Source organism: Vipera berus (genome assembly GCF_964194415.1).
Source record: "Vipera berus genome assembly, chromosome: 9".
Taxonomy (NCBI): Eukaryota; Metazoa; Chordata; class Lepidosauria; order Squamata; family Viperidae; genus Vipera; species Vipera berus.
Genome location: NC_138212.1, coordinates 23,202,507 through 23,226,863, shown reverse-complemented (window position 1 = coordinate 23,226,863; position 24,357 = coordinate 23,202,507). Strand labels below are relative to the sequence as shown.

General features: G+C 44.1%; 1 protein-coding gene across 2 annotated transcripts in view; it reads right to left on the bottom strand.

Moving 5' to 3' along the window:
• The window catches only part of MRPS15 (mitochondrial ribosomal protein S15), a 42,488-nt gene that overhangs the window by 1,322 nt on the left and 16,809 nt on the right, over positions 1-24,357 (bottom strand). For both annotated transcript variants that reach the window (XM_081335393.1, XM_081335392.1), the window contains exon 6: positions 3,712-3,770. In XM_081335393.1, coding sequence (XP_081191519.1) covers positions 3,712-3,770 — 59 coding nt within the window. The remainder of the gene's footprint in view (positions 1-3,711; positions 3,771-24,357) is intronic.

Here is a 24,357-nt window from a genome sequence, read left to right as displayed (position 1 = left end):
AGTCAGCAGGGAACACTATATGTGGCATAGTAACAATTCAGGCTGGTAACCTGAACTCCACCTTCTCCATGTTAATGTAAGGTTTTATGGTGGTGGTGGTGAATATCAATATATCTGTTGATGACCTTGGTATTGGAAAACTGAAATCTGGAATGCCAGAGGAGTGCATGCAAGGAGCACAAATAATCGAATTAAATGACCAAAAGAAAAATAGCCACGATGTATCTTTGTGAAATGATGAAAGTGGGAAAATGCAACAGAGTTGAATGAAGATGGTCTACTCTTAGGAATTATTGAATATATGCAGGGAAAGGAAGGTGTAGGCTTTATTATGAGTAAAAGCCTAAAATGTACATTGGGAAGTACTAATTCACATCAACTTGACTGTTATGAGTACATATGAAAGAAGGAATCCACAGAGCAGGCCATACAATATGTGGCCAGCTGATGTTTTTAAAAAAAATAATAAATTCATCCCTGCAACTGCCCTGGATGATGTGCTGTTTCACTGATGCCACCATCTTCAGCACTGCCCACTACACAACTATCTGGCATGAATGAAAAGGAGACTGAGGAGTATCTGTTTAGAAAAGGCGATGTTTGATTTAAGCCTAACTCTACACATGAAAAAGAAATAAATTTAAAAGCATAACTGGTTGGATCGTCTGTGAATAAAATTGAGAAAACAAGAATGATGCTAGGAATATTTAGTGGATCAAGAAGAAAGGGCAAGCAAAGAACATGCTGGCTTGATTCCATCAAAGCTGATACAAAGATGAACAACTGAAAGAAGCTCTGCTTGACAGGGTAGTCTGGAAAGCACTTGCCTATAAAGTCACTGAGTCGGAGACGACTGAATGGCTAAAACAACAATGCAAGAATGATACAAAGTTTTGAATGTGATAGCAATTAGTTTTTGGCAGCATCAAGAATAAATTTTGGGAAAAACTGGATATGGAAGAAAAAACCCCAAAAGAAATTGGAGTGAAAGAAGAATAAATGGGGAAAAAAGGCTGAATCCTGAATAATATTAGAAGACAGACTTGTTCTCATTACAGAATGAATGGAGAGAGGCTGCCTGAAAACAAATGAAAAAAAAAACAATCTTACAGAATTCCATGGTTACATTAACAGAATCTATGTAAAATGATGCTTAATGAAATGACAAAACATAAATGTCAAATTCTAAGCGCAATTATGCTGTTGCGACCATTATTGCTTCTCAGCTTGCCAAGAACTTGGGGAAGGGGGAAATGGAAATGGAATTCAGGCGCCAGAGATCAAGAAGTCAGACCGTGAGAACCAAGAACAGTTCACCAGGTGTCTGGCTAAACTCAAAGACACTTTCTCATAACAATATTATAGCACTTAATTGGAAGACATGACCTGCACTAAAAGGGGGAGGGAGAACTCTATACTTTTATTATATGATTTGAGGTGGGGATTAACCAAAGCTGGTTTTGCTTGCAAGTGGACCTGGAGAAAGTGAAATCCATTCTGGAATGCTGTTGCAGCCCTCAGTGAAATAGAGTTTGACTCCCCTGTAAGAGCCTGCAAATTACATTCATAATTGGATCACGTTAAATGAATGTGATCCCTCCCTGCTTTCCGCAATGCATTCATTAGTCAAATGCATGGGTCATTAAGTGCACATGAGGTATCTCAGGTGGGGAAGACCATGTGCTGAAAACAGGCCACCTACTTTAGACTACCCAAGACCTCCTCCCACCTACTAAGATACCTCATTCTCTCGTAGGGTCCCCAACATTGGTTCCTGACCCACCGGGTCTCCACAGGCACAGAATGGAGGCTTGCAGGGGCACGATCTCATGCTTCTTCAGCTCTCCATCCTCCGCTCCGAAAGCTTTTGCAAAGGGCCTGAAGTAGCATGAGATTGTGGCCCTGAAGTCTTCTGTCCCCTTTGCAAATGCTTTGAGAGCAGAGGATGGAGCGCTGAAGAAGCGCGAGATCGTGCCCCTGTACGCCTCCATTTTCCACAGCAAAATCTTCGGTTCCATCAGACTCGTCAGGGCTGACTGCCTGGCACTCCAAAAGTGGATTAGATGTCCTGCAAAGGCAGCTTCAGTGAGTCAGTCAAGCTGAGCAGGGCCCACTGGTCCCACTCTGTCTCTGCTCTCACTGCTCTGCTATTGGAGCTCTGGGAGCCAGCATAGACACCACAGCAGAGAGGTGGAAAGAAGACAGTTTGCTTGATCATGGAGATCTTCGCAAAGTGAGTATCCACAGGGCAGTGCCTGTTAGGTCCCGGGAGCGGGGAGGAATAGACAGGGGAAATGTTGCAGTGTCTCTGTGGTCAATCGTAAGGATGAATGACTGCAGTGGTGTTGCAACATTCATAACTTTAGGACTGTGTTATAAATTCTTATGGGAGTGATGTAACTGAACCATCGCAAAGTAAACTGTCATAATTCGATGATTGCCTGTAAAGGATGCCTGACCAAAAAAATGGAAGGTGGGAATCCAACATTGGTCAGGCAAGGATGTGGGAGATTCCCTTGACTGTTTGATGCATTTATGGCTAAATGTATAAGGAATAATGGTGACATCAGAGATATGCAGTGTGGGAGTGTGAATATGCATGAACATTTGCATGCAGATGATACTGTATTTGTGGCCAAGAACTGAAACATTTGCAAGAAATTTTAGACTGTATGATCTAATAATTAAAGTACCAAAACCTTATGTTTGACAAAGTAAACTGGGTGTGAATAACTATAAATGGCAAAAAAGGGAAGAATTTGTGCCCCTAAGGATGTAAGAAGGATAACATTTAAGAGGTACCAGTGGAAAGGTAATGGATACATGTGACTGTTTGTTGGAAAAAATAAACAAAAACAAAAATAAGTGGCTGTTTGCAAGTGTTTTTCTGTCCATTTTGTTACTATATTAGGAAATGAGAGCTAGACATGTGAAGAGAAACATAAAAAGTTGAATGAGTAATGCGGACTAAATATAGAAGTGACTGACCGTTAGAAAATATGGGCAGCTTGGTCATACATGGTAGATAAAATGAATGAAAATTGAATTGCAAAATAAATACATGAAGGAACAGTGAATGGATTGTGAAGAAAGGGAAGACTGAGCAAGGTATGGTTGGATGCAGTTTTGAAATACTCAAAAAAGATGTCTATGGAGATTCTCAGTCATCCAGGTCATGGTTGTCCCAAAGCTGCTTTTTTCAAAAGGCAACTAGACTTTGTTTTTTTCCTTGAAGATGTTTCGCTTCTCATCCAAGACACTTCAATCAGAACTGAAGAAGTGAAATGTCTTCAAGGAAATATGAAGAAGGTCCAATTTCCTTTTTAAAAAGCATCTTTGGGTCCTCAAAAAAGAAAAGTTCAAAATTTTAATGATGAAAGAACAATGTACAAAATGATAGATGGACATGATGGAAAACAAGGACAGTTTGCAAGGTGAGAACAAAGGGTGAGAAATTGCCATTGGTTTTAGCTTCCCCCCTTCTCTCATTAGCTTCTCCAGATCTCTGTATCTATACTGAACTTTATGAGGTTCATTTGAAGAATGAACTACTTTGCATCTGAAGATATTTGCACTCAATAAGGACTGCTAGAAATCCAATTCTCTGCCATCCATTTGATTGCACTGCTTTTCAACAAAATCTGCTGGCTTAGAAGACAGTGTTTATAGAGGTTACATAACAAGCAGTTTAAATGCTTTGAGAAATCATACCTTGGGGTGCATATGCAGATGTTCTTTGAGGGTGCGGATCATGGCTGTCAGGTAGGCAACTAAAACATTAAGAAAAAAAGTTACAAAAGCTCCTATTATATTTTCTTCTCCTATTTTAAAGAGTACACATGAATGAACATTAGCAGCCAGACACGCTTTTAAGAGGCAGCATTTTTTTTTTTGGTGAAAGGGAGCTCAGTGTTACATGTGGGCATTGAGTTATTTCCCTGTTGTTTCTTTGTTCTACTGAAAGAAGTCAGAGTGAGTTTGGAGGGAGAGGAGTGAAAACAGGAAGTAGGACAATTTCAGAAGAATAATCAGCATCTCAATTATTTCTAGTCCAACCAATCATCATCAGCACTGTATTCTTTAAGAATTCTTTGCCTCTTCCTTCTCTCATTCCTTTTCCTTTTATGTTGCATAAAAGGAACTTGTACTTGTGTACAGTAATCACTATTGATCTTATTTTTAAAATTTATTATTAGATTTTACATTGTACAACAAAACAACATTTGTGCAAGATAGCGCACCCAATGCTCCCACCTCCTATTTGCCCTGGAACAATAACCCTGTGAGGTGGATTGGGCTGAGAGAGTGCAGTTGTCCTAAAGTCTCTTGGCACCTTAATCAGTATTTTAAACTGTCTTATATAGGTTTTCAGGAAATTGTTTTGCTTGAAGTTGAAAATAAACACTTTACATAATCAGAGGCATAAATGGGTGACTACCACATCCCTTGGAAGATAAATATCCTACATCTCCTTTAGCTTATTCTTTCAAAGATCTGTGAATCAGGCACCATTTCTTTTCTCTGCCTGAGGCCAAAGCTAAAGGGAACAACAGCAGCAATTTATCTGCTTCTGGGTAAGTGGTGAAATTATTGCTGAATATAATTCAGATTTGCTTGAGGAGAGGAGGGGGAAGAAGCATTAATCTTGGATGACATGCCAAATTCCTGCTAGGGTGGGATACTGTCAGACCCCCAAACCCCTCACCTATTCTCTTTTGCCTTCTATTCTTTTTGGGGCCTGCCATTCTTGCTGGGGGGAGGGGGTGCATGGGGGGATTCATAGTGTTAACTTTCACTTTCTCCTTCCTTTTTCTGGCCTCCCCCTTCTGACTATGGAATGTGTCTCCTTATCTAGGAGACAGTTGCAAGGAAACGAAAGCTGGAGAAGACCTTGAGTTGCATGGTTACCAGTCAGCTGCCCACCAGGCCACCTGTGGATTGGTTGGATTTGAAACGGACATTATGACTTTGGTGAGAGGGGGCATATTGCTTGCTTTAATTATATCATTCACGGGGGGGGGGCTTTTCTTCAGATCTCGCCTTGCATTCCCTGCTATCACTAGTCCCTAATAAAAGTTTCCTTTTGACACAATGCCAGTTTCAAGAGTTCTGCTTTCTTGGGTGATTAGATGAAGTGGGTCCTGAGAGATACAAGGCACAGAGTCTTATAAGAAGTGAAAAAAACTGACACAAACACACATAACCTAAACTGGAGCCAGTTTGGAAAATCAGGAGGGAGAACTGATGATAGTCTTCTGCCCAAAAGACAAATGTCAAAGGAAGCTTTCTCAAGACAACAATTTGTCGGATAGCAATTCTATGCAATGTTATAATCTGTGCAGCAGGATTCAACTGAGGTTTGACTTTCACAAGTCTTCTTTCAATAGCTCCACTTCCTGCTGCATCTTGAAGTTATTGCCTCAGTGAGATGTTGAAACCTGCACCGAAGCTGCAGGAAATGAACTCACTCTTTCACCATGTCCCAGGCCATCCAGTCCACCCCACTGTTCCAGGGGCTGCCCAGCCTCTGTCTAACCCCCCACCCCCAGTCAAAAGGAGCCTGCCTTCTTTGTGGGTCTTGTGCTCCACTGTCCAATTCCTCTTTCCCGAAAAAGTCCTTCCTAGAATTTCATTGCTTTAACTTAAAATCTATTATTTAATGAATATGTATTTCTTTATTACATTTATGGCCAAATACCAAAGAGCACTTTAGTTACAAAACAGGTCTTGACTGCCTGTGTGACACCATTTCAGGTTTGTGAAATGGGCTGTAAGGGGAACCTTGAGGAGCAGCAGAAGCACAAAGCAAGGTATTGGTCAGAGGAAAAAAAACTGAAGTACAAGACAGAACTTTCACCTAAGAAAGCATCTCAGACAAAACTCTTACTTCTGATGAAGAATGGGAGGGGGCACATTTAGACTTACAAGATTCTGTTACTTCACAATAAAAGCAGTATTAGCATCCATAACTTTGGCTTCCTACGTCTAGCTCAAAGAGCTGAGAGTATATGATGGCATTCCCCCATCCCTTAACAAAGTTTTCCTTAATCTGTCTTCATAAGATTAAGTAGGGATAGACCTACCATTCTTGTTGCCTTTCTCTGAAAAAGGTTTTTTATAAAAATGTGCCCAGAATGGTGCCAATTACTCAAGGTGAGGTCTGAATGAGTGTAATTAAAGCAGAAGACAATGGAACTCTTCTTTCTTGTGTTCTGGAAACTATATTTTTATTGATGCTAAACTGATTTTATTTATGGCAGGAGCTCCCAAACTTTTCTATACCCTGCCCCCCTAGAACGCTTTTGATATATTCTTGCACTCCTTACAAAACATCGAAATAACAGCAACCAATTATGCATATACACTATAATTTTGAAAACCCAAGTTTTTGCACCCCCTGGAATATCGTCTCGCAGACATTTAAGTCTGTCTGGACCCAGTCTTTGGTACTATAAGTTTGACGGCAATGGCGAAGAGTGGGATGGCTTGACTTACCATCAGATCGGCCTCACTGTCATAAGGCACTGGCAACTTCAGGCTCTCAGCCAGAGCTCTCTCTTCCCTGGGAGGGAGAGGGGATTTTGACAGCTTGACCTTGATGTGCTCAGTTTGATTTCTCTCGTCCCCTACATGGGGACCTTTTCAGCTTGGCAGTAGTGGCAGGCACACTCCTGGTTTGAGGGGCAGGAGCCAGGCAGCCTGGTAATCCTGCTGGCCACACCTGAAGCACTTGATGAGAGCTCCGGCAACTCGGTGGGCACTGGTTGCAGGAGCAGCTGATGGCTGTCGCCCAAACAGGCATCTCCTGGCTTTGCCTCACTTCTTTCAGAGGTGCTGGGCTACTTCTTACAACAGGCCAACTCAATATCCAGGGTCACAGCCATATGGTACCATTCAGGAATCCCCCAGTAGGTACATGCCTGGAATAAGTCACAGTCCAGTCCCTCTTTGATGGATCAGTGGTTCAGCGGTCAGTGGATCAGCGATCATTCTGGCCACTGCCGGATCCTGCCAACCATTTTTTGGAATTCCCGGATGTATTCTTTAGCTGGGCGACCCCTCTGCCTCAGGATGTGGATTTCCATCTCAGCCTGCAGGGCCTGGGGTTTTTTCTTTGAATCTGGCTCTCAGACTATCCATGAACAGATTTATGTCCCACGGCTCTGGTATTTCCTCATCATGGAGGCTGGTCAACCACTTGCCCGCTTCTCCCTCTAGTTTGGCTGCCACCGTGTTCACCATCACTGAGTCGTCAGGGTATGCAGGAGCATAGCGATCCAGGTGAGCCCACACCTAGTTCAGGAAAAAGGGCAATTTCTTTATGTCCCCATCAAATATGGGTTTGATGGGAGGTGGGTCTACAGACTGCGGCGCCCATTATGCGGGGCGCTGGGCAGGTCACTGGTACTGGATCCACTCTCTGGAATCCTCCCTGTTGAGCTCCTGGGCTTGTAGCCTGCTGATCCCTCATGGGACTTTGCCTGCGTGCTGGGCTCAATGCTAAGACTGGTTTAGGTAGCAGGGAAGCTGTGCAGGCCATAGCAGTCAGACTTGGGCGTGGGAGCAATGGCAACACCCTCACATGCTCTCTGTCTGAAATCATGTACCGTGCAACCAGGGTCACTGTCTTGACATCGATCCGAACTTCTCCCTCAATCTTTCGACCCAGTGGCCATGGAATGCTGTCAAGTACTTCCATTCCCCGAATTCGTCCCATCCTGCTGCCATCTTCACCTTCCACAGAGGACTGTGGGATGAAATCAGTGGGAACTCAACTTCGGCCGCTTCAGGAGTACCCCTGCGCTTGGGGGCTGCCCCTGCCTGACCGAGGTCTCCGAAGCTCAGAGTTCCTCTTTGCAGCACTGACTTCTCAGGTTGGGTCAAATGGGTCTTCAGCTGAGACCTCAATACCGATGATCTGCTTCCTGCCTGACCAGCAGCCAATGCTTTGGCAGCTGCAGTTGCACTGAGGCTTGCTATCAATTCTTCCTTCTTTTCCATCCCAAAATCTTCCCTGCGTCTTTGCCATCCTCCCAAAGATAGTGGGTAGGTTGACCAGGGCTCAGGGCCCTGAAATAAAAAGGGGCTTTAATGAGATTTGGTTTAATGATGGAGCCAAATAAATCAGAACTCTGAGGCATGAGATTTCCACAAAGAACATGTTTATTGGATACATGATGTCGGTACAGTCAAAAATGAAACCAAGTGTAAAATCTCCCCCAAAAGTTCAGAGTAACTTAAGGTAACAATTTCCACTCACATTCTCCAACAGAACTAACTTGGCGGGCTTTCTGGCAGGACATCCCTTTTTCTCCACTAGAGTTTGGGAATGACCTTGGTTCCCACAGGATCTATTCACATTTAGACTAGCAAAAATACTTCATCCCCCCTCCCTCTCCTGTGGCAACCTAGAATGACAAAGATGGTTGAAGCCAGGTTCATTGTAGATTTGGCACTCAGGGTGCTCCTGTTGCCTAATTAGTTATGCTGCAATGCGGAGACTAGGGTTGCATGTGAGGAATAGAATAGAATAAAGCTGGAAGGGATCTTGGAGGTCTTCTAGTCCAGCCCCCTGCTCAAGCAGGAGAACCTATTCCATCTCAGACAAGTGACTGTCTAGCCTCGTCTTAAAAATCTCCAGTGATGGAGCGCCCACAATTTCTGAAGGCAAACTGTTCCATTGGTTAATTGTCCTCACTGTCAGGAAGTTTCTCATTATTTTTTTTGGTAAATATTTTATGGGTATTTTTTAATAGAACATAAATCATTTAGTCAGTTGTAAAGAGTATGTTGTCTGGGTAACATTTGTAAGACAATCTTTAACAATTGATTTCTACAATCTATATTCCATATGTTAATTTAAGTTCATTTCCCCTTTCTCCAAAGTATCTTTCTTTGTAAACATTAGATTAAAACAATTCTCATTATTTTGATAAACAACAATTAAGTATATAGTTTTTCCAATATTCCTATTTGTCATTTTAGTAAATAGTCTTACTAGTGACAGTTTTCTCAACAATTAATTACATTTACATTGGTGGATTGAATTCTATTTTTTCCATATAAGCCCTCTCATACTTTTATATTTCTTAGTCAATAGGTAAAAAAGTAGAAAGAGAAGAGAAAAGAAAAGAGACAAAAAAGAGAAAAAGCAAAGCGAAAAAAGACAAAAACACTGAAATAAAAAAAATAACATACTACTTAAAATATGTATTCCTAATTTAATATATACTTATTCCCTCAATTTCTTATTCTTTTTAACCATAGCTGAAAATAATTTAATCTATTTAAACTTTAAGCATTCCCTTCAATAGATCTAATCATCTAATCCTTTACCTCTAATTCAAGCATTTTATGCTTTTCTTATCGTCACATTTAAATAACTAAAACATTTGCTGTTTAAATCATTTCAATTTTTTTTACAGAAAGGAAAAAGAAAAAACACATATTGTATTAGTTAAAAAAAATTAATTTAATTTAATTTTTAATTTAATAATATTTCTATACCGCCCTTCTCCCGAAGGACTCAGGGCGGTGAACAGGGCAAGAATAAAAATACAGGATTACAAAAGTTAAAAAATAATTAAATACATGCCCATATACTAAAAACAATTAATACATCTTAAAACCCCAATAAAATAACAATAACAACCCCCCCCAGTCCCCCATCAGGCCAGGCCAGCTTGTTCAAAAAAGTATGTTTTTAGCTCGCGGCGAAAGGAGCGAAGATCGGGCACCATCCAGAGCTCAACCGGTAGCTGATTCCATAGCTCCGGGGCGCCCACAGAGAAGGATCTCCCCCTGGGGGCCACCAATTGACATTCTCTGACCGGTGGCACCCTGAGGAGGCCCTCTCTGTGGGAACGCACAGGGCGGAGGGAAGTTGATGCCGGCAGCAGGTGTTCCCTAAGGACCCCTGCCATGTAGGGCTTTGAACACCATTACTAGTACCTTGAATCTCACCCGGAAGACAACTGGTAACCAATGCAGCTCACGGAGCAGAGGTGTAACGTGGGAGTATCGGGAGACTCCCAACACAACTCTCGCGGCTGCATTCTGTACCAGTTGGAGCCTCCGGGTGGTCCTCAAGGGCAGCCCCATGTAGAGAGCGTTGCAGTAGTCTAGTCGAGAGGTCACGAGCGCGTGAGTGACCGTGCATAGATCATCCCGGCTTAGATAGGGCCGCAACTGGCGCACCAGGCGAACCTGGGCGAAAGCCCCCCTAGTCACAGCCCCTATGTGATCTTCCAAGGTAAGCCGTGAATCTAGGAGGACTCCCAAGTTGCGAGCCCTATCTACGGGGGGGGGTAATAGTTCACCCCCCATAGAAAGAGGTGGAATATCCGAATAGACCCGGGATGAAGGTATGCAAAGCCACTCAGTCTTGTCGGGGTTGAGTTGAAGTCTGTTCCTCCCCATCCAGACCCGAACCGCCTCCAGGCAACAGGACATCACGTTGAGGGCATCACTGGGGTGGTTTGGGGTCGAAAGGAAAAGCTGGGTATCATCAGCGTACTGATGATACCCAACTCCAAAACCACGAATGATCTCACCCAGCGGTTTCATATAGATGTTGAACAGGAGAGGCGAGAGGACCGACCCCTGAGGAACTCCACAAACGAGAGACCTCGCGGTCGACCTCTGCCCTCCTGTCAACACCGACTGTGAACGTCCCTGGAGATAGGAGGAGAACCACTGTAACACCGTGCCTCCCACTCCCAATCCCCTGAGACGCCGCAGCAAGATACCATGGTCGATGGTATCGAAAGCCGCTGAGAGGTCTAATAGGACTAGAACAGAGGAATGTCCCCTGTCCCGAGCCCTCCAGAGATCATTCACCAGCGCGACCAATGCCGTCTCCGTGCTGTACCCGGGCCTGAAACCCGATTGGTACGGGTCTAGATAATCCGCTTCATCCAGGACCAGAGGGAGCTGATGCGCCACCACACTCTCAACAACCTTCGCAAGAAAGTGAAGGTTGGAGACGGGACGAAAGTTGTTCAATACAGCTGGGTCCAAGGCAGGCTTCTTGAGGAGAGGCCTCACCACCGCCTCTTTCAAGACGGCGGGGAAGCTACCCTCATTCAGAGAAGCCGATATAACTGCCTGGAACCAGCTGCGTGTCCTCTCCCGGGCTGCATAAACCAGCCAGGAAGGGCACGGGTCCAATAAACATGTGGTGGAGCTCAGCCTCCCCATGATCATGTCCACTTCCTCCGGAGTCACAGAATCAAACTCCTCCCAGGTAATATCGACAAGAATAATCATCCCTTGAAGAATAATACATTCCAAAGTTTTTCCATTTCTTTAGCCATATTCAAACGTTTCTTTTTTAAATATTCTCTCTGATAAGTCCCATCATCTATTTTCTTGATTTCCATTTTAATCTTTTTTTCTCTGGCCATTGCCTTTCTTAATCAGTGTATTTTGCTGCATCATTTGTTTCTCTGTAAAGTATTTTTTTTCTCATTCTTTTGCTTATCTTCAAAGTTGCTTGGACGCGTTGAAATATCTCCCACTTGAATTAAATCATGATTTTTTATTTTATACGGTTCCTTCTTTAAGTCTCTATCCTCAGAATTATGTTCAATCAACTCTACTGTATTTTCCTGGGAAATTTCTTGGAGTGAAATTAAGTTGGAGATTACTCTCAAAGTTGTTCTGTATTTCTTTGTAGTTTAAAATCATTGTCCTTTGAAATGGTTGCCGCTTATCATGTTTCCTTTTGTGAAGCATTCACTGCTTCAGATTTGTTAGTCTCACTTTATTTACACAGCTGTACTTTATTAAGAACTTTGAAGGTCAGAGAAAAAAATCCTCACCCACCAGGTGTCAACGTTTGCTCATTTTTCAGATCTTTCAAGTCTTTTTCTCTCTCTCTAAAGGGTAAGTTTAGCCGCTGGTAGCCAAAAGGAGGGAGTAGAAACCCCCTCCTTTTTCCCCCAGAGATCTCTTATTTTTGAGATTTTCTTCTTCAGGAAAATAGGTAGGATAGAGAAAATCAATATTCTTACCCATATTCAAGCATGCTGTTTAAAATCCGCTTAAAAATAAAGCTTGAGACTTCCATTGTTTTCAGCTATGGCTGGACAATGGAGTTAGCCAGCCTTTTTTCTGTTGGTTTCTGGAAGGCTTCTCCTGGACCGTTCAGGGAGACTGCTGTCTCTCCTAGGTCCCTGGGATTTCCTTCCTTCATTCCATGTCTTTGGGGTGGGTTCTGGCCCCTTAGGGTCCCCAACAGAAAGAAATTTCAGCCGAAGGATTTGGCATTCCAAATCTTCCGACTGCTCCGCTGGAAACAGGAACCAGGAAGTTTCTCCTTAATTCCAAGTTGTTTCCAAACATTGTTTCTTGTCCTGTCCTATGGTGTTTTGATGAATAATGTGACACCCTCTGCATTGTGGGAGCCCCTCAGATACTGGAACACTGCTATCATGTCCTCCATATTTCTTCTTTTCTTTAGACTAGCCAAAGTCCTGCAGCCATTCTTTGTATGTGTCATGGTTCCAACTAATGAGACAGATCAAACAACATTTAGGCATTGTTTATTCTAAAAAGTCTACAATAATGAGAACGAAGCATTGGCATTCATGGATGGATGCCAGAATCTGAATTCTCCTCCCCTGAACACATTGTATCAAACATAATTTCCTCCCTTAATTTACACATCATAAATCACATTCTCCAATTAGTTTAACATGCAAAGCATCACTTCCTTTCTATAGCGTACCATTATCTTATTAAAACCGGGTTAGCATTCTCCTCCCCACCCCAGCTTCATTTAATTCGAAGCAAAACAGTTTAAATGAAAAGGCTGCCTTTTATATTGTCAGAGCAAATGTTTGCAACGTTGACATCTGCCCCCCCTTACAAAAAGGATAGATCCTGTAATGTAAACAAAAGCACATGTCAGGCATTATCTCTTGGTTTATTGAGGTTTTTTTCATGAAACTTTTTGATGAGTTGGTCAGCCTTCACATTGCTAGATTTCACCCAAGTAGCTTCACCCAAGTAGCTTCAGAGCCTTGGTGGAGCAGTGGGCTAATGCCTCCTTAAGTAACACCAGCTGCCTGCAATTAGTGCAGGTTCGCATCCCACCAGGCTCAAGGTTGACTCAGCCTTCCATCCTTCCGAGGTAGGTAAAATGAGGACCCAGATTGTTGGGGGGCAATTAAGCTGACTTTGTAATAATGCCGCTTGGGGTGTGTGTGAAAGCCCTAATAAGCAGGCATATACATAGAATGAAGGCTACTGCTAAGCTTGTAAGCCGCCCTGAGTCTTCGGAGAAGGGCGGGATATAAATGGAATTAAAATTAAAAAAAATAAAAAAATAAAAAATACCCCTTCTATTGTACTAGGTACTGCAATTTTCCTTTAAAAATTCTAGAATCAAGAATGCCTTTCACTTCATAGTGTGTCTGACCCGCTACTCTGAGGGGCCCGGGTGCCGTCTTACGGGGAGGTCTTAAGGTGGAGTCCTGAAAAGGTTTCAGCAGGCTACAATGTAAGACAGGGTGAACTTTGGGGAGCCCTCTTTTTATCAGCCTGTTTTTTATAAGTCTCAGAAGTCTTTTTAATGCCATTTTTGTGTTTCTCCAAACTTCTTCCCACCCCCTCACCCATTGATCAAGTGTCTGGGAAGCGGAGGGCACCTGAGAGTATTCAGGCATTGGGTTGAACTCTTTTCCTGTGGCTACTCTGAAAGTCATGTAGCCGGTACTGCTGTGAACAGAATTATTGTAAGCCACCTCGGCGAAAGGGAGGAGTCCTGTTTGTCTGTTGGTAGGAAACATAGCATCTGAGATATTGCTCCACCATTTTGTTAGCGGATTCTGCATCCCCATTGGTAGTCGGATGAAAACCAGATAAGCCTTGAGATGATCCAATTAATTTAAGAAAACTCCAAAATTTCGCTGTGAACTGCACTCCTGTATCCAAAATTATTCTCTTAGTGGCACCACGCAGTCAGTAGATATGTTTCAGGAACAATTTAGTCAGTCGTTGGGCAAATGGGAGTCCTTTGCAGGCAATAAAATGAACCTGCTTTGAAAACAGGTCTATCACAGTCCAGATGACGGTATTTCCCCTACTTTCGGGTAGGTCTACAATAAAGTCCATAGCTATTTCTTCCCATGGTTGAGAAGGGTCTGCCACCAACTGCAGTAGCCTAGGGGTTTTCCCCGGAATTCTTTTCATGGTGGAACATACAGTACAACTCCTGACATAGTTTTCCACCAAAACTGCCAGCGGATGAGGTGTAGTTTTTAAATATTTGAAGTGTCCAGCCTGTTTTACATCATGGCTGTGTTTGAGAGCATTGAGACGGAGGGCTTCAGGTAGAGTTTCCCCCCCTTTTATGCCAAACCATCCCTGCATGTTAAGGAGGTTTGATTATCTTTGAACCATTGATCGGTGAGGAGCTCTCGTTTTATCTTCTTCACTCCTGGGTCATCAGGTTTATGGGTTCTGCAAAGTGTGAGTTGTGCTGCAGGTTGTGAACTGGGGATAACTGCCTCGTTGACCTCTTTGCGTTCGCTTTTGAACTGGGGCAATCGGGACAGCGCATCAGCTAAGAAGTTTTTTCCCCTCCTGATATTGGCCATGGGGTCGCGATGGGTCGGACACGACTTTGCAACAAAAACAATGTACTTTAGAGTGAAATTGAAACAACTAAAGTACTGTGCCCACTGCACTTGTTTTGGGGACAGTTTGTGGGGGGTCTTCAGTGCCTCTAGTTTTTTGTGATCTGTCCATACTTCAAATGGCACCTTGCTCCCCTCTAAATAGTGTCGCCAGTTTAACATTAGGCTCCACTTAATGGCGAAGGCCTCCTCCCATATTGCATATCTCCTCTCGCTTTCACTGAATTTTTTGGAGGTGTAAAGCGCAGGGTTGTAGAACTCCACTTTTCTTCTTTTGCAGTAATACAGCTCCAATTGCAACGTCTCAGGCGTCAGCTTGGATTACGAAGGGCTCCCCTGGGCATGGATGCTTTAGGACTGGTTCAGCAGCAAATAGTCTTTTTAAATTCTCAAAAGCTGTTTGACAGCTCATCATCCAAGCAAGTGGTTGGCCCAGTCTCGCAGCTTCCCTCCTCCTTTGCCTGTCTTGAATAGTTCTGTAAGGGGTAGGGAAATCTCAGCAAAGGAGGGGATATATTGGCGATAAAAGTTAGCAAAAGCTAAAAAACTCTGAAGCTGTTTACGAGTCTTTGGGGGCTGCCATTCAATTATAGTTCTCACTTTGGCTGGGTCCATTTCTACCCCCTCGTTGGAAATTCTGTAGCCAAGATAATCTAATCGGGTCTGGTGAAATTCACATTTCGACAATTTGGCATACAGCTTGGCCTTCAAGAGTTTCTTTTACACTTCTCTCACTAGCTTTATATGATCAGTCATATTTGTGCTGTATATCAAGATGTCATCAAGATACACCAGAACACCTTTTTATAAGTGATCTTATAGGACCTCATTAATCAGCTGCATGAATACGGATGGGGGCCCCTGCAGTCCGAATGGCATGACTTTGAATTGGTAGGTCCCCAAGGGACAATTAACAGCAGTTTTCCACTCATCTCCCTCTTTTATTCTCACCTGGTAGTATGCCTCTCTCAGGTCCAATTCTGTGAAAATGCTCCCCTTAGCTAGGTGGGTTAACAAGTCTTTCAGGAGGGAGAGGGAGTATTTGTTCTCCACACTCACCGCGTTAAGCCCTTTATAGTCTATGTAGAGATTAAGAGAGCCATCTTTTTTTTCCTTGAACAACACAGGGGCTCCCACCGTAGATTTGGCTCGTTCAATGAAACCCCTTGCTAGGTTTTTATCCATGTATCATTGCATCTCCTCCATTTCGAGGGAGGACATGGCATACATTCTCGGTCGTGGGAGTCTGGCTCCCGGCAACAGTTCGATAGAACAATCATTGGGTCTGTGAGGGGGCAGGGTGTTGCATTTTTTCTCACTAAATGCCCCTGCCAGGTCCCGGTATTCACTGGAGACGGTTGGTTTGCCTGGTGGCGGTGAGGCACCCATGTGAGCTTGCTCAGTTGGTGGCCTAAATTGTCCTGCCACATCTGTTGAATCAGTGGGAGGTTTAGACCCTATAAGTAGTCTCACAGTTCTCAATCCTTTCTCCTACCAGATAAACGGGTTCCATTTGTCCAACCAGGCTAATCCTACGATCACAGCCTCAGTCATTTTTGGGGCCACCAGGAAGTGAATAAACTCCCAGTGCTCACCTATTTCCAGGCGTAGGGGCTCCGTTAATTGCGTGACTAAAGTCCCTCCCATCAGGGAGCCATCGGCTTGCTTGAACCTCACAGGTTTGGACAGCAGTTTTGCTCATATGCCCAGTTTCATGGCAAATGACAAGCTAGATGCATCGGGAGCATCCAGAATGAACTAGCACCTTTAAAACTACCTGCGTACCCAATTTAGGGATTATGAGCTTGGCAGGTAGTGAGAAAGGTGGGATATGTCAGCTCACCATCGGGTCATTCTCTCCATCGTCGCTGTCGAAAGAGGGTAGAACGGGGGTGGATCCAGCCTGAGTTCTGGCGTCCTCCCATGTGGGGAATGTGACCTGGGCAACAGGTTCCTGCGTCATCCAGTTGGATTTCTCTCCCGTTAGCCGCTGTGCAGGTTTCTTTCTAGCTGCTGGTCCTGGTCTATTCTGCGATTAGGGGTAGGGGACTGGGCAATTCACTGCTTGATGTCCCTGCTGTCTGCACCAGAAACACTTAATTGATGGGCCTGCAGGTGGCCTGGGTCTTTCAGCCATCACAGTAGTTGGAGATTTTCGTGAGGTGATTGTCATTCGTGTTGTTCTGGCCTTGGCTCGGCTTCAGGTGGGAGAGGCTTCTTATAGCAGGCAAGCTGAACCTCTAATCTTACCGCTGCCCGGTACCATTCTTGCAGCTGGTCAGATACAGCTCAGTAGATGCAGGCCTGAGAAAGGTGGTTGTCCAACCCTTCCCTGAAATGAATTATAGATTGCTCAATACGACCGGCTATCTTGCAAAACTCTCGCATGTACTCCAGGGCAGGCCAGCCATCTTGTTTTATCTTGTGGATTTGTTCTTCTGTTTTGAGGGCAATGGATGGGTCCTCAAATTTTTCTTTCAGCCCTAGGAGGAAGAGGTGGGGGTCCTGTAATTCAGGGGCTAGCTCATTAGATAAACTGTTTAACCATTCGGATGCTTCTCCCTCTAGGCTGGACGCAATCACATCGACCATAGCACCTGGATCCTGGATCCATAGGCCCAGCGAGTCAAATGAGGGCGTACTTAGTTGAGGAAAAAGATCAGATTCTCTGAAAGGTGGGGCCATCATTGGTTGCTGGGGCCCCCACTGCAGCTGTTGTACCCCTAGTTGCTGCTGGCCCCACACTGGTTGTTGATTCAATGGTTGCTGGGGCCCCCATTGCATCTGTTGAACCCCCAGTTGCTGGTGACCCCATTGGTGCTGCTGTATGCCCTGGGGTTGCACGTTGGGGCCCTGCTGCTGCCCCCGTTGCTGTGGTTGTCTGAGGGGAGGCTGCTGGGTCTCCCTCAGTTGCGGGCCACTCAGCGGTTGCCATATGCACCTAAATGAATTATTTCAGATTGTGGGGTCTAGTTTACTGCTAAGTTCTGGAAGGAGTTTGTGAGGATGATTGGATCCTCCCAGGGACTCAGTTCTACTTTCCATCCAAATACAAATTGATCTGCAGAACGAGCCAAAGCCATAGTGGAACAGTATCTGTAGAGGATAAAGTGCATCTATCTACAAAGTAAATTAAGCTGAAACAAAGTTGCAAGAAGTTAGGGCCAAAGTACATAGGTCCTCTTCACAATGTAAAAGTCATTTAACAGTAGAGCTAAAACTACCAAAGTTGTTGGGTAAGGTGCACCCAGGGTTCCACTTGCTGAAGCCATACAAGGAATCCACGTTGAGGCCAGTAGCGACAGTGGTCCCTGCTCCAATATTGGTAGAAGGGGAAACAAATTAATAATAATAATAATAATAATAATAATAATAATAATAATAATAATAATAATAATAATAATAATAAGAAGAAGAAGAAGAAGAAGAAGAAGAAGAAGAAGTAGTAGTAGTAGTAGTTGGAAGGGACCTTGTAGGTCATCTAGTCCAACCCCCTGCTCAGGGAGGAAACCTTATACCATTTCAGGCAAATGCCTGTCCAGTCTCTTCTTAAAAACCTCCAGTGTTGAAGCATTGGAGGAGGCAGGTTAATTGTTCTAACTGTCAGGAAGTTTCTCCTTAGTTCTAGGTTGCTTCTCTCCTTGACTAGTTTCCATCCATTGCTTCTTGTCCTGCTTTCAGGTGCTTTGGAGAATAGCTTGACTCCCTCTTCTTTGTGGTAGCCCCTGAGATATTGGAACACTGCTATCATGTCACCCCTCACTCTTCTCTTTGTTAAACTACACATACCCAATTCCAGCAACCGTTCCCTATATGTTTTGGCCTCCAGCCCCCTAATCATCTTGGTTGCTCTTCTCTGTACCCTTTCTAGAGTCTCGACATCTTTTTTACATCGTGGTGACCAAAACTGGTGCAGTATACCAAAGCATTGTAAAGTGGTATTAGTACTTCACTTGATCTTGATTCTATCCCTCTGTTAATGCAGCCTAGCACTGTGTTGGCTTTTTTGGCAGCTGCAGCACACTGCTGGCTCATATTTAAGTGATTGTCCACTAGGACTCTGAGATCCCTCTCACAGTTACTACTATTGAGCAAGGTACCACCTATACTATACCTGTGCATTTGATTTTTCCTGCCTAAATGTAGAACCTTACTTTTTTCACCATTGAATTCCATTTTGTTAGATAGTGCCCAGTGTTCGAGTCTGTCCAGATCCTCCTGTATCTTAAGCCTATCTTCTGGAGTATTGGCTATTCCTGCCAGCTTGGTGTCGTCTGCAAATTTGATGAGTTCCCCATCTATCCCCTCATCCAAGTCGTTAATGAAGATATTGAAGAGCACTGGGCCCAGAACAGAGTCCTGGGGCACCCCACTGCACACTTCCTTCCATGTAGATGCAGTTCCATTGAGGACCACACTCTGAGTACGGCCTGTCAGCCAGCTACGAATCCATCTGGTGGTGATGCTGTCTAACCCACATTTTTCTATCTTATCAAGTAGTAGGTTGTGATCTACTTTATCAAATGCCTTACTGAAGTCCAAGTAAATTATATCTACAGCATTCCTCTGGTCCACTAATTTTGTCACTCGGTCAAAGAATGTAATAAGATTTGTCTGGCATGATCTGTTTTTGACAAACCCATGTTGACTTTTAGTGATGACTTTGTTTGCATCAAGGTGTTCGCTGATTTGTTGTTTATCTTTTCCAGAATCTTCCCAGGTATTGAGGTCAGGCTGATAGGTCTGTAGTTTCCTGGATCTATTTTTTTCCCTTTTTTGAATATCAGCTCTCTTCCAGTCCTCTGGTAGTTCCCCAGTGCTCCAGGATCTATGAAAAATATAGTTCAGTGGTTCTGAGATCACGTGTGCCGGTTCCTTGAGAACTTTGGGATGTAATCCATCTGGTCCTGATGATTTGAACTCGTCTAGGCTGGACAGGTATTCACTTACCATTTTTTGCCTATCTTAACTTGCGTTTCTATTCTGTTTTTATGGCACTGGTTTTGGTAGGTTGGACTGTTTTTTCACTTTGTGTAAAGACAGATACAAAAAATGAGTTAAATAGTTCGGCTTTCTCCCTATTGCTTGTCACCTTCTTGCCACTTTCCCCCACTAATGGACCAATCATTTCCTTAACTTATTTCTTGTTTCTTATATGTTGAAAGAAGCATTTTTTGTTATTTTTGACTTTGGTCGCAAGCCTTAGTTCATTTTGAGCCTTAGCTTTCCTCACTTCATCTTTGCAGGCACGGGCTATGAAGTTAAGCAAATCCTCGATTCCAGAATCCACAAAGGGAAATTGCAGTACTTAATCCATTGGGAGGGTTATCCGATGTCAGAAGCCAGTATATAAAAGCAGATCATTTACTAAAATGATTTCACAAGAAATACCCTGGAAGCTGGGGCCATCATAAGGGGAGAGATTAACCAGCAGTACTGTGTATTCTTTTTTGTTTTCCAGGTTTTTTTTATTTTAGGGGGGGCAGCCGGTCAAGCTACAAACCCTACTGCCTTTAGGACCGCTGTAATTCCTTTGCTTGTGAGAGAGGAGAGATAAAAGAGGCTGGCCGGCAGCCGATCTACAACTTTGTGGCACACAGGTGGCAGCGACAAACAGGCAAGAAACGCAGCTTGGGAAGGGTCAACCTCTGGGAGGAATGAAGAAAGGCAGCATCCCTTGAAGGAGACCAGCAAATGGCCCTCGCCCACTTCACATACCCGTGGACTCTGGGGGAGGGGACACCGTGAACAGCATGAGAGTCCACATTACCTGCACTATGCCACTCAGACCCCAGCCTGGCAGGCAGCAGGCAGTGGCGGGCTCTCTTCACCGTGCGGAGACTGGGCCATGCAAGGCAAAGCTGGCGAGAAGTCGAACCTGCCTGGGTGCATGCAGAGGAAGCAGTGAGCGTATGGCGTGACTGTTTTGCCCCACAGGCTGACCACGTTCTGAGCGCTTTCCTTTCACACGGGACGCCAGGTGCCATATGCTTGCTGCCTCCTTTGCATACACCCAGGCAGGTTCAACTTCTCGCTAGTTTCGCCTTGCCTGGCCCAGTCTCTCTGCACGGTGAGGAGAGTGTGCCGCTGCCTGCTAAAACCGGGCAGGCTGGGGTCTGACTCTTGAGTGTTTAAGGTTGCTGACCCCTGCCCTAGACCAGGGATCGGCAACCTTAAACACTCAAAGAACCATTTGGACCCCTTTCCCACAGAAAACAAAACACCGGGAGCTACAAAACGCTGCTGCTTCCCCCAAGCACTCCACTGCTGCTGCTGCTTATCCCCCTCCTACACAGAGCACCCTGCTGTACCCACCTTATTGAGAGCAATCCCGCTGCTGCGCCTCCGCTTTCAACTCAGATGGAGCAGAGTGGGGAGAACGAGGAGAGTGGTGAGGCTTTGTGCCAGCCGGTCGGCCAGGTGAGGGGTAGGCCAGGTGATGGTGGTTGGCTGGCTGCGGGGATCATGGCCACTGGGGGAAATCTGACAAGCCTCATGGCCCATTTCCCCAGCTTCGTACAAGATGCTTGGCAGAAACCCCCCATGCGCCCCCCGATCAGACCCATGCGGCAACTTCTTTCCAGCTCCAATGCAGTCCTCCATCACCTCTTCTGACGCCGTGTGCAATCTTACAAACAAAAGAAGCTTGTGGACAGTCCCACAAACTTTTGTTTGTCGGACTGCCCACAAACTCTTTTTGTTTGTGGGACTAAAAAAAAAGTTCAATCAATCAATTCCAACTTCACAAGATTTTTTTTTTCTGTGAGAAGTTGGAATTGATTGATTGAACTTTTTTTTTTAGGTGGCGGAGGACTGGGAGCCACAGCGGCTCTGGAGCCACGGGTTGCTGACCCCTGCCCTAGACCATTTCAATCAATCAGAATAAAGCTAGAAAGGATCTTGGAGGTCTTCTAGTCCAGCCCTCTGCTCAAGCAGGAGAACCTAGACCATTTCAATCAATCAATCAATCAATCAATCAATCAATCAGAATAAAGTTGCAAAGGCCATTCGAGGTCTTCTAGTCCATCCCCCTGCTCAAGCAGGAGACCCTACAGTATGGGGGTGGGAATTGGGAGAGTTTGGAATACACAGGTGTTCCTTATCAACTTGAGAGCTGAAGCTGTTGAAGAGTTGTCTTGGTGGGCTGTTTCTTCTCATAACAATTACTGAAAGATGTATTGGACAATGTGACTTAAATTGTCAGAGAGGGGAGGGAAAGTTTTATGCTTTTAATTATATGCTTCCCGCCATTTTCTCAAAGCTAGTTTCCCTTCGATTTTACCTGTTAGTTATTGCCTAATAAAGTTTAGATTAGAGAACACAGTGTCTCTGGTGTTTTGCTCAGTTGGGTTTTTCAGCTGGAACTTGACACTGCCTATATGGGGCCCCATGTCGCAAAATTTCTGACAGACGGGTCCAATTCTACATTAATAACAACAACAAAACAATAATAATAATAATAATAATAATAATAATAATAATAATAATAATAATAATAATAATAATAATAATGATGATGATGATGATGAAGTTGGAAGGGACCTTGGAGGTCAGTTAGTCCAACCCCCTGCTCCGGCAGGAAACCCTATACCATTTCAGACAAATGGCTGTCCAGTCTCTTCTTAAAAACTTCCAGTGTTGGAACATTCACCACTTATGGAGGCAGGTTGTTCCACTGATTAATTGTTCTAGGTGTCAGGAAGTTTCTCCTTAGTTCTAGGTTGCTTCTCTCCTTGATTAGTTTCCATCCATTGCTTCTTGTCCTGCCTTCAGGCGCTTTGGAGAATAGCCTGAGTCCCTCTTCCTTATGGCAGCCCCTGAGATGTTGGAACACTGCCATCATGTCCCCCCTCATCCTTCTCTTCGTTAAACTAGACATACCCAATTCCAGCAACCGTTCCTCATATGTTTTAGCCTCCAGACCTCTAATCATCTTTGTTGCTCTTCTCTGCACTCTTTCTAGAGTCTCAACATCTTTTTTACATTGTGGTGACCAAAACTGGATGCAGTATTCCAAGTGTGGCTTTATCAAGGCATTTAAAGTGGTATTAATACTTCATGTGATCTTGATTCTATCCTTCTGTTAATGCAGCCTAACACTGTGTTGGCTTTTTTGGCAGCTGCAGCACAGTGCTGGCTCATATCTAAGTGATTGTCCACTAGGACTCCGAGATCCCTCTCACAGTTACTACTATGGAGAAAGGTACTACCTATACTATACCTGTACATTTGGTTTTTCTTGCCTAAATGTAGAACTTTACTTTTTTCACCACTGAATTTTATTTTGTTAGATAGTACCCAGTGTTCCAGTTTGTTCAGATCCTCCTGTATCTTAAGCCTATCTTCTGGAGTGTTGGCTATTCCTGCCAGCTTGGTGTCGTCTGCAAATCTGATGAGTTCCCTATCTATCCCCTCATCCAAATCATTGATGAAGATGTTGAAGAGCACTGGGCCTAGAACAGAGCCCTGTGGTACCACACTAGACACTTCCCTCCATGTAGATGCAATTCCATTAAAGACCACATGCTGAGTACGGCCGGTCAGCCAGCTATGAATCCATCTGGTGGTGATGCTCAAAGGTCTGGAGGGCATTTTTGGCAATGGATCAGGGCCTGAGTTTTAGTCACCATTCTCAAAACGAATTGTGGGAACAGAACAAACTAACTCAGTTCTAGAACAGTACCTGAGATGCTTTATTAACTACCAACAAGACAACTGGACTGACATCTTGCCATTTGCTGAGGTTGTCTATAACAATGCTCTACACACCAGCACTAGTTTTACCTTTTTCCAAGTTGCCACAGGGCAGGAATTCAACCCAATGCCTGAGTTGCCAACCAATGAGCCCTCCACTTTCTCATTAAAGGAGTGGATTAATCAGCTGAAAAATACCTGGCCAGTTGTTCACAAAGCTTTAGGCAAAGCCAGAGCAGCCTACAAGGCATAGGCAGATAAGAATAAAGCCTAAACCATTCCGCAATGGGGAACGAGTATACCTGTCCACTGGATTCCTAGTCCTTACAACCCTCTAAGAAACTAGGCCCAAAATTTGTGGGGTCTTTCCCCATCAAACACATCATAAACCCTCTCACAGTACAATAAGATTTGCCAAAAACCATAAGACAAATCCACCCTGTATTCCAGTGCAGCCTGAGATAACATCACCTTTACAGCCAGCGACTCCACCAACACCACAGTCCATCATGGTAGAGGGTGAATAACACTTTGAAATTAAAGAAATCCTTGACTCCCAAAAACACCATGAGGGAACACAATTCCTGGTAGCATGGAAAGACCTCCCTGCAGCCTTTAAATGAATGGGTTCATAAGAAACACATTAAAGCCCCTAGACTGCTCAAGTGATTCCACGCTTTCTACCCAGATAAATCTAATTTAATTAATTTAATTTAATAATTTGATTTCTATACCGCCCTTCTCCCGAAGGACTCAGGGCGGTGAACAGGGCAATACAATAAAAATCGAATACAAAAATTAAAAAACCATTAAACATCATGCCCATAAAATCAATACATATTAAAGTTAAAACTAGTTTTAAAAACCCAACCCCATCCCGTCAGACCAGGCCAGCTTGTTCGAAAAAGAATGTTTTAAGATCACGTCGGAAGGAGCGAAGGTCGGGGGCCGTCCGGAGCTCAACCAGTAAGCGGTTCCAGAGGTCTGGCGCGCCCACAGAGAACGCCCTCCCCCTGGGGGT